General features: G+C 43.4%; 1 protein-coding gene across 1 annotated transcript in view; it reads right to left on the bottom strand.

Annotated features, from left to right (window-relative positions):
• ANO2 (anoctamin 2) overlaps positions 1-17930 on the bottom strand; it is a 308666-nt gene that overhangs the window by 54488 nt on the left and 236248 nt on the right. Inside the window, exon 15 of the mRNA XM_024103099.3 lies at positions 1151-1225. Within this exon, the coding sequence (XP_023958867.2) occupies positions 1151-1225 (75 nt within the window). The remainder of the gene's footprint in view (positions 1-1150; positions 1226-17930) is intronic.

Raw genomic sequence — 17930 nt, 5'->3', positions numbered from 1 at the left:
GAGTACGCCGCCTGCGGAGTAAAGGGGGGGGGAAGAAGAGGTGGGTTAAGGGTGGGGGCTTGGAGTGGTGTGGACGGGCCGAGGGTTGAGCCCCCTGCCCCTGGTGCTTGTAGAGTAGGGGAAGCTGCTGTTGTGCAACGTGCTTCTCCTAGCCCACAGCACCTTCAGCCTCCTTGCCTGCCTCATTGTCTCCAGTACCAGTAGACTGTGCCTGTGTGGGGTAAGGCGGGGGCACCTCCCAACTATAGTACTGTACTGTACTGTATGGCAAAAAAAATTCCCTGGAACCTAACCCCACCTATTTACATTCATTCTTATGGGGAAATTGGATTCGCTTAACATCATTTCACTCAAAGTCGCATTTTTCAGGAACGTAACTATAACGTTAAGTGAGGAGTTACTGTATATGATCCCAACTTGAATATAAGTCAAGAGCTTGACAGGTTAAAACAGATACTTTTTAGTTATTTGTGTAGAATGGAACATATTGTGTCATCAATTTTTAAGCAGAAGTCCCACTGAAATCAGTCAGTTCTGTCTAAAAACCGATGGTGTGCTGTAACCTAGGAAGCTCTTCGCCATTTAAAATTATATATATATACCCACAATGTGAAAGTGAACACAAATTTGTTGTGAATGTGGCAGAAGCATACTCAATTAAAATTCTGAATGAATAATTCTGGGGAAGTTTTTGTGATATTTGCACCATTCAAGTCAATTAAAATATTATATCTGTATTAGTATTTTAAATTATTTCCTTGAGTAAATTCTATGGGTCAGATGCACAGCTGGTGTAAACTGATGTAAAGAAATATGTAAAAAATATTTCTATTGCTGATTTACACCAGCTGAGGGACAGGCTCTGTGTTTTCATTGTTTATATGTAGTTAGAGAGACCATCCATGGTTTTCAACCTATAGTGTCATTGACTGAGTATTGGCAAGTCTATTGGCCAGACTTTCCTAATACTATTTTATCAAGCCTCGCAACTCAACACTAATGTATTTTGTTGTCTGTAGGAACGTTCCTAAGGTATAAAACAGGAAAGGTCATTTCCATCTTTGAAAGCATTAATTCAGCTTTAAGAAGGATGTTGTTCACAGATCTTTATAGCCCAGAGGAATGTGAAAGAAAATACAAATAAAATTACCATAAATAAAATGGATGCAACGTTCACTAGATAGCCAGGCATACGGTCTCTCCAAGTTAACTTCTCCTTTTCATCCTGTTGCAAAACACAAAGGTCAAGACAAGCATTAGAGAACTGGTGAATTTTAGAACTGGGAAAAAAGAAAAGGAAAAAGCTCAATTAAAAATATAATTGATTTCCCCTTCTCCCCATTTATATTTTTGAGTTTGAAAATTTCAACATAATTTTGAAATTCAAAAATTTTCAACCACATCTAAAATGGGTAGAAAAATGGGAGGAGGGGAAGGGAGAATTTCTCTAAAATTTTGTTGCACATCCCGCCTGAATTTAAAACTCTGAAATGTGAAAAATTTCAACCAGCTTCTACTGAATTTCAAAGTCTTAATAGAAAGCTTTAAAGTTAACCCAAAACAATTTTAGAAGTACTTTCATTAAAAAAACAAAACAAAAACAAACCCCACAACCTTGTTTCTTGTAAGGGCGCAGAAGAGTGATGTTTTAGGTGAGAAACCATAATAAGAAAGAGTGTTTATCACCAGTTACTTCAGATGTCTCCTGTAAGGTTTCCTTCATCCAACGTGGCTGTTATACAACTGAACCTTCTCAGTGTTAAAATAACCATCTGACTATTCACAATCACACTGTAAAGTATTCAGAAGCATCTTCTACTTTCTATTTATGACACATTTGTTTACATCCTGTGTTGCTATATGCTCTTCATATTGTTCCAGAACCTCAGCTGGGGTAAATCTCTTCGCTCCATTGACTTCAACTGAGCTTTGCTGATTTATACCAGCTGGGGATTTGGCCCATTATTCCCAGTTGGAAGATTAAACATTTTTAGGTGAAATTCTGGCTCCATTGAAGTCAATGGGAATTTTGCCATTGACTTCATTGGGGTCAGAATTTCACCCCTTGCTGTATTCCAGGCATCCCAGACTCTCTCATGGCATCTGGTTCAAAGATCTGAGAAATAATGAAGGCAAGCCCTATTTATAGAGGGCTCAGATGACTTTTCGACTGGGTGCAAAAGGTAGCTCCCTCCACCTGATACCTATCAGTGAAAAATAATGGCGCATTATTGCCCTCAAATAAACCCAATTCCCTGCTCTTAAAATGAAAAATAAAATGTTTTCATATGAAAAGAATTTTTAAAATTGATTTACATGAAACATGTAATTTCCACCCCTCAAAAAATGGTTATTAAAAAAATAAGATCACAATGGTTAAGTTAAAGCAAAAATATGCAATTGAATTAACTGTGAATTCAAAATCAGCTGCTGTTCTCATTAGTCTTAACATCTGTGCTACACAATGGGGCCAGATTCTGTCCTTTTTTTATGCTGGTATAAATCAAGCGTAACTCCATCAAAGTCAAGAGCTTATATGGAGATTTATATGAAGGTAAATGAGATCAGAATCTGATTCAAAGGGCTCAAATAAGCCCTTTTTTTTTTTTTTTTTTTTTGGCACTGTGATCCTGAGAAGAATATTGTTCTGACAAGAAATTACTTGGAGGCATTATTCCCTTCAAAGGCAAAAGCGCTTCCTGAGATGGTAAGGAAAGCATGGATTTTGCTGTACTTCTACAATAGGTGTAAGCATCACTTTTCTGGTGGTGCCTGCTCGGGTGCAGGAATTGGAAGAGGCATCTGGTTAGAAATGTCCCACCAGTGCTTTTAATACTGCAGGAGGAGTGTATACACACACACAGCTTCACTTCTCAAGCAGTCAAATTAAGCATGTCTCCTGCATGGGTGTGCTGAGAGGGCAGGACCATAGCAAACCCAAGGAGAAGTAGGCCCAAAGTATGGAGAACATAAATATCTGAGTCCACCTTTTAGCCAGAAGGCAACTTTAAAAAGTGTTTCTGGGAAAGCACAGATGCATATAATTTTGTTTTGGCATTTACCACTCAGCAGTTATACAGGACATAAAAAGTTCTACGCTACTACACTTTGAAAAGGCATGAAGGACATCACGTCAAACTACTTCACTAGGGAAAAAATACTAAGGAAGCAAAACAGTAGAATGAGTTAATACTAGCCACAACAGTTAAGGGAAATAAGGAAAGCTTTTATAACAATATCAAGGAAAAGAGAGAAAACTAACTCATATAGGAAGCAGTGAATGAAAATTCAAAAATGGCTGAGACACAACTTCTTTTTTAAATCTGTCAAACAAAAAGACTTTTGGACAATTAGAATGCAGTATGACCCAGCCCAAACATTAATAAATCAGAAGTAGTATCCCCGACCTCCAAATCATAAGATTGGCTTAAAAATCATGAGATTTCAAAAATATAATAAAGTTGGGGTTCTTTTTATTTGCCGTTTAGTTCACATTTTCAAGCTTTTTCTGCACAACCACGAGGTCAAGAGATTTTATTTTATTTTACAATGAAAGCTGAGATTCTCACATGAATTACTTGTGTTCAGGAGCCAAGAAAAACAAGACAATAAAATCTCAAGAGATGGTGACACTGAGAAAGTGAGGAAGACCTTTAAAAATAGCTATTGATAAAGAGCAGGTAAGGGAATATATAGGAAAATTGAATATATCCAAAACATCTGGTTTTCAAAAGTGGCTAGTGATTTTGGGTGACTCAATTTTTGGGTTCCTAACCTGACACCTTTTTAAGGGTCCCAATTATCAAAACGTGTTGAGCACCGTCAAAAATCAAGTGTGTCTCAAGGTGGGTATCCAAAAAGTGGAGGCACCCAAAGTCAACAGTCACACTTGAAATTTTGGATTTGTAAGCCCTTATTTTGACATTTAAATAAATGACTTCTTTTACTAGCGCAATACATTCCAGCAGCTCACAGTGACCTCAATGAGAATTGCTGGGTGCTCAGTACTTTTCAAAATCCAGGCCACTTATTTAAGTTTGAAATATGAATTTAGAAGTATAACCAATTCTAAAAACCTTGGCCAATTCTAAAAATCTCGGCTGCACCCCAGAGATATCACCTCACTGAACAGGGAGAAAATAGTCCCTCTCTACATATTCCTCATCTGACTACACCTGGAACATTGTGTTCAGTTCTGCGCACCATGCTAGCAATAAGATATTGCCAAACTGGAAGGAGTTCAGAGAAATGCAAGAAATATGATTAGGGAGCCGGAAGGACTGATTTATGAAGAAAGATTAAAATAGTCAGATGTAAATGCCTTGTCTAAATGATGTCTAAGGGAGAAGATATGATAAGCCCTATGAACATTTGAAGGGTGTAAACACCAATAAAAGAGATAATCTATTTAAGATAGTACAAGGGAATAGGATTAATGGGATGAAATTAGAAAAAGGAAAACTTAACCTGAAAAATCAAGAAAAATGTCTTGACAGTGAGATCTTTTAGGCTGCAAAACAGACTTTCAAGGGAAGTGGTGGAAGTCCCATTGCTTAAACCATTTAAAGCTAATCTCAACTGACACCAATCTTTCTCTAGATTCCAATATTCTGGGATTTCATCCTCTTCCTACATTAGAAAGAAATCGGTATTGTTTCTTACTCTTAAAATCCACTTCATGCTCCTCTGTGTGAGTTGGAGCTCCTGGTTGTTGGACATGTGGCTTGTAGAGTGCAGAAAAGTCAAGAATCTGCAGGATTAGCTAGAAATCTTGGCCATCTGAGTAATGGTACAGACTCTGTGCCTCTTTCAGCTCTCCAGCACCAACTCCATGACTTGCACAACTGCCATTATGCCACTGGATGCCTCTTCATGTGACCTCTGGCAATGGGGATCATTCAGCACCTGGGGAAGTTACTGCTTCTCTGGGCAGCAGCAGTTGATAAGCCTGTGGCCAGTATAACTGCCGTGGTCTATTCCCCAACACTTCACACTCTTGTCTGCATTGCCCCAATTCCTCACGTACAATACATTGTGGGGTCAGAATGCCATCTAGTCATCTTTCTCCTCTGTGTGCCTCCTCCCCTCTACTTTGCATGGATTTACCATGATTTTGCTCCTCTCTACAGCATGCAATGAAGGGGAGCTTTGGGCTCATATTTGCACCTATGAGAAGCAAGAATGTATTTTGTAAAGATACTACTGAATTATTAGACAAAGGAGTCAACTTACATGGCACATTCCATTAAAGAAAATCAGTACCACAAATTTTATCAATATATTGTGATAGAAAGTAGAATGTTAATACTTCTTACAGCACTTGCAAGTTATTATTATCTTCTTTGAGCAAAATCTGTGAGTTCAGTTGCTGTTTTATAATACACCTAATTTTATTCTCTGGCAATAGTGCCATCTAGCCATTAAAAGACTGTACTGTACAGTACCAGTGTGATAGACATGGCAATTTCCTCCGATATTTTTGGGAGTTCTTACTGTATTAAGTGTATGTATCATTGTATTTAATTCCACGGGGGAGGGTAAACACAGCCCTCCAGAAACCAAGAACCGGTGGGGCAGGAGTTGATTAGGCAAACTCACTCAGATTTGAACCCAAGAGGTACCTGCAAAGGCTCATATACGCTGGTTTAAACTAGATTCTCTGGAAACCAACAGACTAAGAAAGGGCTTTTGGATAAATAGCCAGAGGTTAAACTGACTCTGGGCCTTCTTTCTGATATAGCAAATGGACAGAACCTTCTGTCCAGGGAGGGTGGGGGGTGAGGCAATTCTTCCTGGGAAGGGTTGGAAGGACTGACACCGACCAGAACTCCAAAAAAGGAGTTGGGGTGACCTCTAGTAAGCTTATTATTATGAGGGTAGGTTCTTTTATTGTTTTGAATATGTTTTCTCTGCAATGCTTTCACCTTAAGAATAAGTGTGCTTGCTTATAAAGAGCTGTGCGGTATGTTATAATTTCTTTAAAGTGTAAGCAAAGCACAGACGCTGGCCTGGTTAGGCAGCTTGGCTTGGGGGGAATAACACAGTGTAGGCATGGAACTGTGCTGCCTGGAAAAAACATGGTTAGGAGGGAGAAAGACATGGGTCTCCACCCAAAAGAGGTGATGGCTGAGATGCTGGAAGACTAGAGTGGATGCCCTCGAGGGACAGAGGGTAATACAGGTGCATTTGCCATGAAATGTGACAACCGTAAGTACCTTTACTATGATCAAAATGATATAGTAGCCTTCGATAGAAGGTAAATGCATTTCACTCTAAAAGTATGGAATTTAGAGATTTCTACCATGTTATGGCATGTACTGTACAGAAGCCTGTATCCTCCTGTGATGGGGTGGACTAGGCCCAAAGGCCCCCTGCTGGAGGCCTCAGGGTTCTGCCACTCCCATCCCAAGAAAGGAGCAGTGGAGAGGACCTCCAAACAGCTAGAGTGCCTGTAGGGGAAGCAGCCAATCAGGGTCCAGGAAGGCCATATAAAAGGAGCTGCAGAGGAGAGCAGTAGTCAGTTGCTGCTTGAAACAGGAGAAGAAAGGACTGCAGACCTGGCTGCCTGGAAGAGCAGCAGGGCCATGGATGGTTTGCTAGCAGGGATCGGGGAAGCACTGAGGGAACTCCTGGCGGGTTGCTAGGACTGAGTAGAGACTGAGCCTGGGGAGGGCTGCAGGCAGATAGTGTCTCCAGGGAGGAAGCCCTGGGGATACAGCCCAGGGAGGGCTAGAAAGAGGGGTACTGAGATAGGCCCCCATGGACTGTATATCCTGGAATGGTTTTGTGCTCAGGCAGACAGTGTGACTTGTCAGGAGTGCTGTGTCACTGACAAACCCACCTGAGAACCCCCAAAAAGGGTTACCAGAACTAAAGAACAGAGACATGCACAACCAGAAGGGGGCATTTGCGAAAGGTGGGTGCCAACCTTGTTACACCTCCACGACCAGTAATGCACTCTACGCTGCCTGTGTTTCAGATGTTGTTTAGCTCACAAGTATTTCATTATATTATTTATTTCTATTTATCCACAAGAGAACACCTCTACAAAGCGGTAACTGCCAGCCATGCTAATTCAGCTTGCACATGGAGTAAAATGACACACTTTCTCTCTTGTGCATCTTCACTTATAACTAAGAACCCACAGTTCAGATTCTTCATGCAGATGCACTTATGGAATCCAATTGACTTCAGTGGACTTTCACAGTGATACGTGACCGAAACTTAGCAAATGCTTCACAGGGAAGAACAGAATCCAGCTCCCTCTCTCTTGGCTCCCCTTGCTCCCGCCAGCCTGACACAAGCAGAAAGCAATAAAATCGTACTTCTGTTGCCAAATCAATATGTTTTACTCTGAATGCATCCACAGGGCTGAGCTGTTGAGTATGAAAGTGCCATTTTTATATGATCACTTCCCAGAGTGGAAAGATATCTTAAGTTCTGCAGAAATTATGTTTGGTTTCAAAACAAGCATCTGAAAATAAGAGTTCTGGTTACAAATAGTGTCCTCACTCCCCAGGAAATAGCTGGCGGCCAGCACGTCCCTGTGGCCTGCGCCACATCCTGCAGCTCCCATTGTCCGGGAACGGCGAACTGTGGCCACTGGGAGCTGCGGAGGGCCGTGTCTGCAGACGGTCAATGTAAACAAGCTGTTTCGCTGCCCGCCAGCAGATTACCCTGATGGGCCGCATGCCGAAGGTTGCTGACCCCTGATCTACTCTGGTCTTCTGCATAATGCATGGCCCAGGACTTCCCTGAATTAATTCCTGCTTCAAGTCCAATACTTCTGGTTGCACTAGAGAATATATTTTAGAAAAAACACCAAATCTTGATATTAAAATCTCCAATAGTGAAAAATCCACCACAGCCCTTGGGAAGATGTTCCAATGGTAAATTACCATACTATTAAAATGTCACACCTTATTTCTAGATTGAATTTTTCTAGCTTCAACTTCCAGCCACTGGCTCAGTCTGCTAGATCAGTGGTTCTCAAACTTTAGCAACCTGAGGGCCCCCATTTTGATTTAAAATTTTTCACGGACCCCCAAACCAGCTTCTAATTTTCCCCGGGGCTGCTCAACCCCCACTCAGCCCCAGGCCCCATCCCACCTCTTCCTGACCTTGCTCCACCCCTACCCCTCCTCTTCCCCGCCTCTTTCCACCCCCTCCCCTGAGTGCACCCTGTCCCTGCTCCTCCCCCTCCCTCCTAGTGCCTCCTGCACGCTGCTGAACAGCTGTTCCATGGCATGCAGGAGGCACTGGGAGGGAGGGGGAGGAGTTAAGCAGTGGGGCTGGTGGACCTGGACATGATTTGTGGACCCCCTGGAGTCGGACATGACACGCAGGCCATCTGGAGCCAGACATGTCTCGCGAACCCCTGAAGTACCCTCGTGGACTCCCAGGGGTCCGCGGATCCCAGGTTGAGAACTGCTGTGCTAGATTGAAGAGCCCTCTGTTATCAAATTTCTGTTCCCCATGGAGGTACTTAGAGATTAATCAGATCACCTCTTAAACTTCTCTTTGATAAGCAAAATAGATTGAGCTGCTTGAGTCTATCAGTATAAAGCAGGGGTTCTCAAACTGGGAGTCAGGACCCCTCAGGGGGTTGCGAGATTATTACATTGGGGGGTCATGAGCTGTCTGCCTCCACCCCAAACCCTGCTTTGCCTCCAGCATTTATAATAGTGTTAAATATAAAAAATGAGTTTTTAATTTATAAGGGGGGGTTGCACTCAGAGGCTTTCTATGTAAAAGGAGTCACCAGTACAAAAGTTTGAGAACCGCTGCTATAAGGCATGTTCTTCGCTCTAACCATACTAGTGGCTCTTTGAACCCTCTCCAATTTTGTTAGGTGGAGGATGCCCACCACATGCATGCAGAGTAGTATACCTTGATGAATACCAGTGCTGATTGCTAGTATTGCAGCAACAAAGGAGATGCATAGCATGTCTATACTACAAAAAAAAAAATAGCACAGAGTGTCAGAGCTCAGGTTAATTGACTTGGCTCAAGCTGCTCAGGCTATGGTGCTAAAAATTGCAGTGTAGACATTCAGGCTTGGGCTCTGAGACCCTGCCCCTTCATGGAGTTTCAGAGCCCAGGCTCCAGCCCAACCCTAAATGTCTAAACTGCAATTTTTAGCCCTGCAGCCCAACCCTTGTGAGTCCAAATCAGCTGACCCAGGCCAGCCGTGGTCATCCCATGCATCTTTTATTGCAGTGTAGACATAGTCCCTGATATTGTATCCAGAGCACACTTCATGGGTTCCTCACTAAGCAACATAGTCACATCCACCCCATTTAATAAGGTGTTGAGCATTGCTACTTTCCACAGGTTCTTGAAACTGGAGTAAGCTGCACCATGGAAAACTGTAGCTATTATTGGTTTTGCCTATACTCTAGGGGTTTTACCAGAGCAGTTATATTGGTGGCTGGCTACCAATGATGAAAATTCCCAGGATGCACAAGGCCTCAGAATCCCATTATTACGCCCCACAGTCATTCAATTGCTCTACATTGTCAGATACCCTTTGTTTTAAGAAGTTTTAGGCAAGTATTGCAAACAACTCTACTCTCAGTTTTTAATATCAAAAGGTTTCACCACACCTGTTCTTGTACTTCACCTTTTAAAGATATATTTAGTTAATTCAACTCAATTTAATTCTTCTGGAAATGACAATGTTTCTTAATTCTGTCATATTTAAATTTTGCTTTAGCTTTGACTTATGTATGCACTTTTACCATCATGTGTGTAGGCCACTTAGCAAACATTATTGCATAAATAGCATAAGAGTAAAGTGTCTGGTCTTCAAAATACGACATAAAATCAGCTTCTTGATATTTGCATATGGATTGGGTGCAAACATGCAGCTTTGTTTTTATTGTGACAATAGTTTAACGTATGGCTTGTATGCATTATTTATATAGACCAGAAGCAGTTCAGAACATTACCAGAAACCCACTATTTAAGGAAACAATAGGGTTACATCTGCAGTCATAAATATGCATTAGGTTTATTAATTTTCTTTGAAGGTGATTAATAAATCATGAAGAGCCTGATCCTGAGATGGGCTAAGGGCCAGGTTTGCAAAGGTATTTAGACACCTAGTGGGATTTTCCAAGACATCTGAGCAGATAAGGGGCCTAACCCTCCTGGCCATTGTGTTAAACCCACTAGACACCACTCTGCATCTTTAAGTTCCTGAATACCACTGTCAATCTGGTGCTGAGAACCTACAGCTCCCATTTAAGTCAATGCAAGTCAAGGTTGCTCAGCCCCTGTTAACATCAGGCCCTTTAAGACATAACTGAATGTATATTAAAAGCTTTTATATATGTTTTGTAGACCCCACAGTGACGATTCATGTGGAACATATAGCACAGCATAAAAACAATCCATTCATGAACAGAAAAACACGTAAAATGGAGGTAATGATACTTACCTCCTTTGTAAAGTGCTTTGAGATGAAAAGCTCTGCATAAGAGCAACACATTGTTAGCACTACTATCATTATTATTCTAATATCTCAGAAAACTAGATGAAAATCCCACACACTAAACAATAAAGGAACTTTAAAGCTGTAAAAAGAGATAACCGTAAATCTGCTCTCTTTGTGTATGGATGGCCCCTTTCTACTGCTCTGGCAGTGTGAAGGTGATGCTAAGCATCAATTACACTTACACTTACTTTACGAAAAGTTTGCACTGCCTGAATGATGTCAAAGAATGAGACTAGGCACTGCAACTGGGCACTGCAACTTCATGGCCCTATAGGTACATTGCCCTCAGTGCCCACTCAGGATCTTTCAATTGATTACTCAGACCAGACTATTTCAGAGAAATGCTCCTTCATGGAATCTAGCTTATTAACTCTTTTACAGAGTGAAAACAACTTCTTTCATTTCTTGATTTCATGCCCACTTTGGGTCTATATAGATGTATTTTTTCCACATTCAGGAGGCCCTAGCTCTCCTCCTGGAACTGGGCTGTACTTCCTGGTGCAAGTGCAATTTCCTGGTGCAAGTGCTGGAGGAACCAACTAGGGGCAGAGCTCTTCTTAACCTGCTGCTCACAAACAGGGAAGAATTAGTAGGGGAAGCAAAGGTAGATGCGAACCTGGGAGGCAGTGACACAAGGAAGAAAGGAACGTAGCATAATACGGACCCTGGACTTCAGAAAAGCAGACTTTGACTCCCTCAGGGAACTGATGGGCAGGATCCCCTGGGAGAATAGCATGAGGGGGAAAGGAGTCCAGGAGAGCTGGTTGTATTTTAAAGAATCCTTATTGAGGTTGCAGGAACAAACCATCCCGATATGTAGAAAGAATAGTGAATATGGCAGGCAACCAGCTTGGCTTAACAGTGACATTCTTGCTGATCTTAAACACAAAAAAGAAGCTTGCAAGAAGTGGAAGATTGGACAAATGACCAGGAAGGAGTATAAAAATATTGCTCAGGCATGCAGGAGTGAAATCAGGAAGGTTGAATCACAATTGGAGTTGAAACTAGCAAGGGATGTTAAAAGTAAAAAGAAGGGATTTTACAGGTACGTTAGCAACAAGAAGAAGGTCAGGGAAAATGTGAGCCCCTTACTGAATCAGGGAGGTAACCCAGTGACAGAGGATGTGGAAAAAGCTAATGTACTCAAATGCTTTTTTTGCCTCTGTCTTCATGAACAAGGTCAGCTCCCAGACTACTGCACTGGGCAGCACAGTGTGGGGAGGAGGTGACCAGCCCTCTGTGGAGAAAGAAGTGGTTCAGGACTATTTAGAAAAGCTGGACGAGCACAAGTCCATGGGGCCGGATGCACTGCATCCAAGGGTGCTAAAGGAGTTGGCGGATGTGATTGCAGAGCCATTGGCCATTATCTTTGAAAACTCATGGTGATCAGGGGAGGTCTCAGATGATTGGAAAAAGGCTAATGTAGTGCCCATCTTTTAAAAAGGAAAGAAGGAGGATCCGTGGAACTACAGGCCAGTCAGCCTCACCTTAGTCCCTGGAAAAATCATGGAGCAGGTCCTCAAGGAATGAATTCTGAAGCACTTAGAGGAGAGGAAAGTGATCAGGAACAGTCAGCATGGATTCACCAAGGGCAAGTCATGCCTGAGTAACCTAATTGCCTTCTATGAGGAGATAACTGGCTCTGTGGATGAGGGAAAAGCAGTGGACGTGTTATTCCTTGACTTTAGCAAAGCTTTTGATACAGTCACCCAGAGTAGTCTTGCCGCCAAGTTAAAGAAATATGGGCTGGATGAATGAACTACAAGGTGGATAGAAATCTATCTAGATCATTGGGCTCAATGGATAGTGATCAATTGCTCCATGTCTAGTTAGCAACTGGTATCAAGTGGAGTGCTCCAAGGGTGGTCCTGGGGCCAGTTTTTTTCAATATCTTCATTGATGATCTGGAGGATGGCGTGGATTGCACCCTCAGCAAGTTTGCAGATGACACTAAACTGGGTGGAGTGGTAGATATGCTGGAGAGTAGGGATAGGATACAGAGGGACCTCGACAAATTAGAGGATTGGGCCAAAAGAAATCTGATGAGGTTCAAGAAGGACAAGTGCAGAGTCCTGCACTTAGGATGGACGAATCCCATGCACTGCTACATACTAAGGACCGATGGCTAGGCATCAGTTCTGCAGAAAAGGACCTAAGGACATAAGAACATAAGAATTGGTCTGACCCAGTACGACCAAAGGTCCATCTAGCCCAGTATCCTGTCTACCACCAGTGGCCAATGCTAGGTGCCCCAGAGGGAATGAACCTAACAGGTAATGATCAAGTGATCTCTCTCTTGCCATCCATCTCCACCTTCTTACAAACAGAGTCTAGGGACACCATTCCTTACCCATCGTGGCTAATAGCCATTAATGGACTTAACCTCCATGAATTTACCCAGGTCTCTTTTAAATGCTGTTATAGTCGTAGCCTTCACAACCTACTCAGGTAAGGAGTTCCACAAGTTGACTGTGTGCTGTGTGAAGAAGAACTTCCTTTTATTTGTTTTAAACCTGCTGCCTATTAATTTCATTTGGTGACCACTAGTTCTTGTATTATGGGAATAAGTAAATAACTTTTCCTTATCGACTTAGCCATAATTTTATATACCTCTATCATATCCCCCCTTATTCTCCTCTTTTCCAAGCTGAAAAGTCCTAGCCTCTTTAATCTCTCCTCATATGGGACCGTCTCCAAACCTCTAATCATTTTAGTTGCCGTTCTCTGAACCTTTTCTAGTGCCAGTATATCTTTTTTGAGATGAGGAGACCACATCTATATGCAGTAACCTAGGGGTTACAGTGGACGAGAAGCTGGATATAAGTCAACATTGTGCCCTTTTTGCCCTTGTTGTCAAGAAGGCTAACAGCATTTTGGGCTGTATAAGTAGGGGCATTGCCAGAAGATCGAGGGATGTGATCATTCCTCTTTTTTGCTGAGGCCTCATCTGGAGTATTGTGTCCAGTTTTGGGCCCCACACTACAAGAAGGATGTGGAAAAATTGGAAAGAGTCCAGTGGAGGGCAACAAGAATGATTAGGGGGCTGGAGCATATGACTTATGAGGAGAGGCTGAGGGAACTGGGATTATTTTGTCTGCAGAAGAGAAGAATGAGGGCGGATTTGATAGCTGCTTTCAACTACCTGAAAAGGGGTTCCGAAGAGGATGGATCTAGGCTGTTCTCAGTGGTATCAGATGACAGAACAAGGAATAATGGTCTCAAGTTGCAGTGGGGGAGGTTTAGATTGGATATTAGGAAAAACTTTTTTTAATAGGAGGGTGGTGAAGCACTAGAATGGGTTACCTAGGGAGGTGGTGGAATCTCCATCCTTGGAGGTTTTTAAGGCCCAGCTTGACAAAGCCCTGGCTGGGATGATTTAGTGGCTCTTGGTCCTGCTTTGAGCAGGGGTTTGGACTAGATGACCTCCTGAGATTCCTTCCAACCCTGATATTCTATGATTCAGACAGTCACTTTCTCTCTCCTTAAGAGAAGACACCCCCCCCCCCCCACCCCTCCTGGAGTTGGATAATTCAGGCTGTTATTAACTTTCTCCTTAAATCAAGAGTCCACAACTCTCCTTCTGAGAGCTGGGTTTTAATTTAGGTCAGTTGTAGGGTCTCAGTCAGCTTCTCCTCCAATTGTCCCTTCCCCTGAATTAGTTACTTCACCCGCAGGGTAAGTTGGTTCAGCAGGGATGTCTTCTCCAAGTGGCATCTCTCTTGCTTGAGGGAAGAGGCAGCATATATACTGGTCTCTTTCCCAGAGCTCATCCCAATTGGCTGGGAGAGAGGGGATCCTTGTCCCACCCACTCTTCCAGGCTTCTAGTTCCAAGCCCTGGAAGAATCAGTAACAGGTTTTTCCCTAAAACACTAGTAATTACCGGGACCAATTCCTCTCTCCCAATCTCTCTTATTTCCTAGGTTCTTGTGTTCCTAAGATCTCTCAAAATCTTAATAGGTCACACCGCATGATTGGATGGGCTAACCCCTAAGTCCCACTACTCTTAAGGAGACAGACTACCCTATCACAAGGACCTTAATGTAACTGAGAATCTGACCCTTAATATTTTATTACATGGTCAACTCTCTTCAATTGGACACATGGTCATTCTCAAATAATACAATGAAACAACATACAAAGTTCTTTAATCCGGCTTATATAAATATTTACAGAATCTTGTAGTAATGGATACTACCATGCACATGGGAGTCAGTCCCATTTACAATACATTTACATTAATAGGACTACTCATGTGCTCAAAGTTAGGTATGTGCTTAAGTACCTGCTCAATCACACCTTATAGGGTGCATGATGTAGGCAGAGAACAGATTGATTTTCAGATTCCAGGTTGAGTTTGTAAGGTTTGGCATTGGCAGACCGAAAAAAAAACATGTGCCAGATATGCTTTCTCTGCTTTGTACTGTTCTGGCAACACAAAGCAACCATACATTTGGCTCAACGGGGCTGACAATTGCTTTGCATCCCTGAGGCAGCACAAAGCAACTGGAGCATACTAGTGAATTTGGTCCCATACTATCACTTATAAACCGAGAACATCTGATGGGAAAATTATTGAGACAATAAATCTAAAGCCGTTTAGAGAGTAACTTTTCAGAGCAAAACTGTGCTTTAATTAATGTGGATCATTATCACTATCCTAAAACTGGCAGTGTGTTTTGAAACAGTTTGTCTATGAAATTATTTTACGCATAGGGTTATTTTTCCTACCTGTGCCCTTCAGTAAATTGTCAGATACACATTCAGATGCCCAACTACCCACAGAGCTTCTCTCAAGGACCTCAACCCTAGCTACATTACTTTAACTGTCAAATCCTTTAATTGTCTTCATCCCAGACACATAATAGTTTACCCAAAATTTATCTGTAAAATCACCCGTTCAGCCACTATTATACACTTTAATATAAGCAACTTTGGCCCAATGGAACTAAGCCAGTTGGCAAATTTACATTGCAATTTGTAATGTTCAGATTACAGTCCCTATGCTGAAGTCTCTTAGCAGCATCTAATAGTCTGCTACCTGTCTAAATTGCATGTATTATTCTCAGATAGGATCTTAATGTGGAGGGAATACAGAATTCAAGATTTTATACCAAGCACAGTAGAGTGGGTCAGGTTCCCTGGTCTGGTCAAGTTATGTTTATTCCTCTGCTGTGGTTAAGGGGTGGGGCAAAAGGCGCACCCTTTGCATTTCCCTGAACTTTGGCTGGCTCACTGCTACCGTCACTCACTTTCACTGCTCTCTCTGTCGCTGGCTCTCTCCTACCCTCACTCACTTTCACTGGGCTGGAGCAGGAGGTTGGGGTGCGGGAGGGAGTGAGCGCTCTGGCTGGGGGTGCGGACTCTGCGGTGGGGCCGGGAATGAGGGGTTTGAGGTGTAGGAGGGGGCACTGGTCTGGGGATGAAGGGTTTGGGGTGTGGGAGGGGGCTCAGGGCTGGGCAGGAGGTTGAGGTGCGGGAGGGGGTGTGGGCTCCAGGAGGGAGTTTGGGTGCAGGAGGTAGTGCAGGGCTGGTGAAGGGGGTTAGGGTATGGGAGGGGGTGCAGGGCTGGGGCAGAGGTTGGGGTGCAGAAGAAGGTGTGGGGTGTAGGTTCTGGTAGGGAGCTCAGGGCTGGGGCAGGGGGTATGGGCTCTGGGAGGGAATTAGGGTGTGGGAAGGGGTTCCGACCTTGGCAGAGGTTTGGGGTGCAGGAGAGGGTTCGGAGTGTGGGCTCCACCCAGGCAGCGCTTACCTCAGGAGTGCCGGCAGTGCAGCGGGTGCTAAGGCAGGCTCCCTGCCTGCCCTAGCTCCGCGTGGCTCCTGGAAGCGGCTGGCATGTCTGGCTCCTAGGCAGAAGGGCCAGGGGGCTCTGCGCATTGCCTGCGCCTGTGGGCACCACCCCGCAGCCCCCATTGGCTGTGGTTCCAAGCCAATGGGGGCTGCAGGGGCAGCGCTGGGGGGGTGGTGGGAGCAGCGCACGGTGCTTCTCTGATCACCCCTGTGCCTAGGGGCCACACGGACATGCCGGCCACTTCCAGGAGCCTGCCTTAGCCCTGCTGCGCCGCCAACTGGACTTTTAATGGCTTGGTCAGCAGTGCTAACTGGAACCATCAGGGTCCCTTTTCAAAAACCGGACACCTGGCAATCCTACCTGGGAGCAAGGCATGCCTGGATTCTAATCCCAACTGCCTCCTAAATTCCAGACAGGGAAAACAACACATAACCCAGAGGGGTCTTATGTGGATTAGTTAATATTTGTAAAGGGCTACATATATGCTACAATTATACAGAATGCACACAAAACCCTCTAGGGAACTAGTTGCCAACAGACATCCCAGCTTATTTGGAGAATTTACTTTTGAAAACATGTTTTTCAATGCTGCCAATTGTGCATGAACCCCAGCACAAGTGAGCTGCACTGGAGAACACTGATGGCGACCTGAAGACTCCATCCCTCCCATATAGTATAAAGTGAGACAGTTCAGTTTGGTGGAGTGGCAACAAAATATACCACTTGACTCTCCCCAAAATCTGAAGGCGAGCCCTAGGCAGAGTTATGTGAACAGTGCAGACAGAAGTCTGTTACAAACATTTATCCCTTCACCAGTGTATCACCCCATGTTGTGATAGCAATCAAGGGATCAAGTTGTAAAATGATGGTATCTAATAGTGTACAGCAAGGATCAGTGTTAGGTATGGCCTGTATGTAACATTTTCATTAATTATCTGAATGTGGGGGAAGAAAAAAGCATGTCAATTGAATTTGCAGATGATACTGAATTAAGAGATGTGAAATTTGGGAGCACACAGAATCAAACATAGGGATACAGAGAGATTGAAAATATGAGCATGAAATAAAATGAGATTCAAATAGGACAAATGCAGGCTACTACAACTGGGGGAAATAATTAGAAACAGATATTGAACAGGAGGTAGAAAGTATCAACAATGAAAAAACTCTAGGGAAACTTAGCTATCTATGAACTGAAGATGAGCTTTGAGTGCTAAAAGGCGACAAAAGGAAGATGGTTCAGATTTGTCGGATCCTCACCAAGTAGTAGGGAGGATGACTGGGTTCAAAGGGGAAGCACAAACCCTGCATATGGGGGTAGGTTCAACATACTGGCATTCCACACCTGAGGAGGGAGTTGGGTTCAGAAGGTTGGCAGCCTCAACAGGCTGGTGACGATCAGCTTCAGAGCTCTGGGCATCCGTACAACTGTGCATTTGGGGGTTGGGTTCAGAGAACAGGCATCCACCTCTGCAGTGGATGGGTTGGTTCCAGAGCAATGTTACTTCTCCAATGGGAGGAGCATTCAGAAGAGACAATCACCTCACCACGCTTGGGACTTTTTAAACCCCTGGCATTGGCAAAGAAAATGGCCAAAAACAACTTATGGTGGAAATTTGCAGAATAATGTCCAAGTAATTAAG

Source organism: Chrysemys picta, chromosome 1, assembly GCF_011386835.1.
Source record: "Chrysemys picta bellii isolate R12L10 chromosome 1, ASM1138683v2, whole genome shotgun sequence".
Classification (NCBI taxonomy): domain Eukaryota; kingdom Metazoa; phylum Chordata; order Testudines; family Emydidae; genus Chrysemys; species Chrysemys picta.
This window is presented reverse-complemented; position numbering and strand designations above follow the sequence as displayed.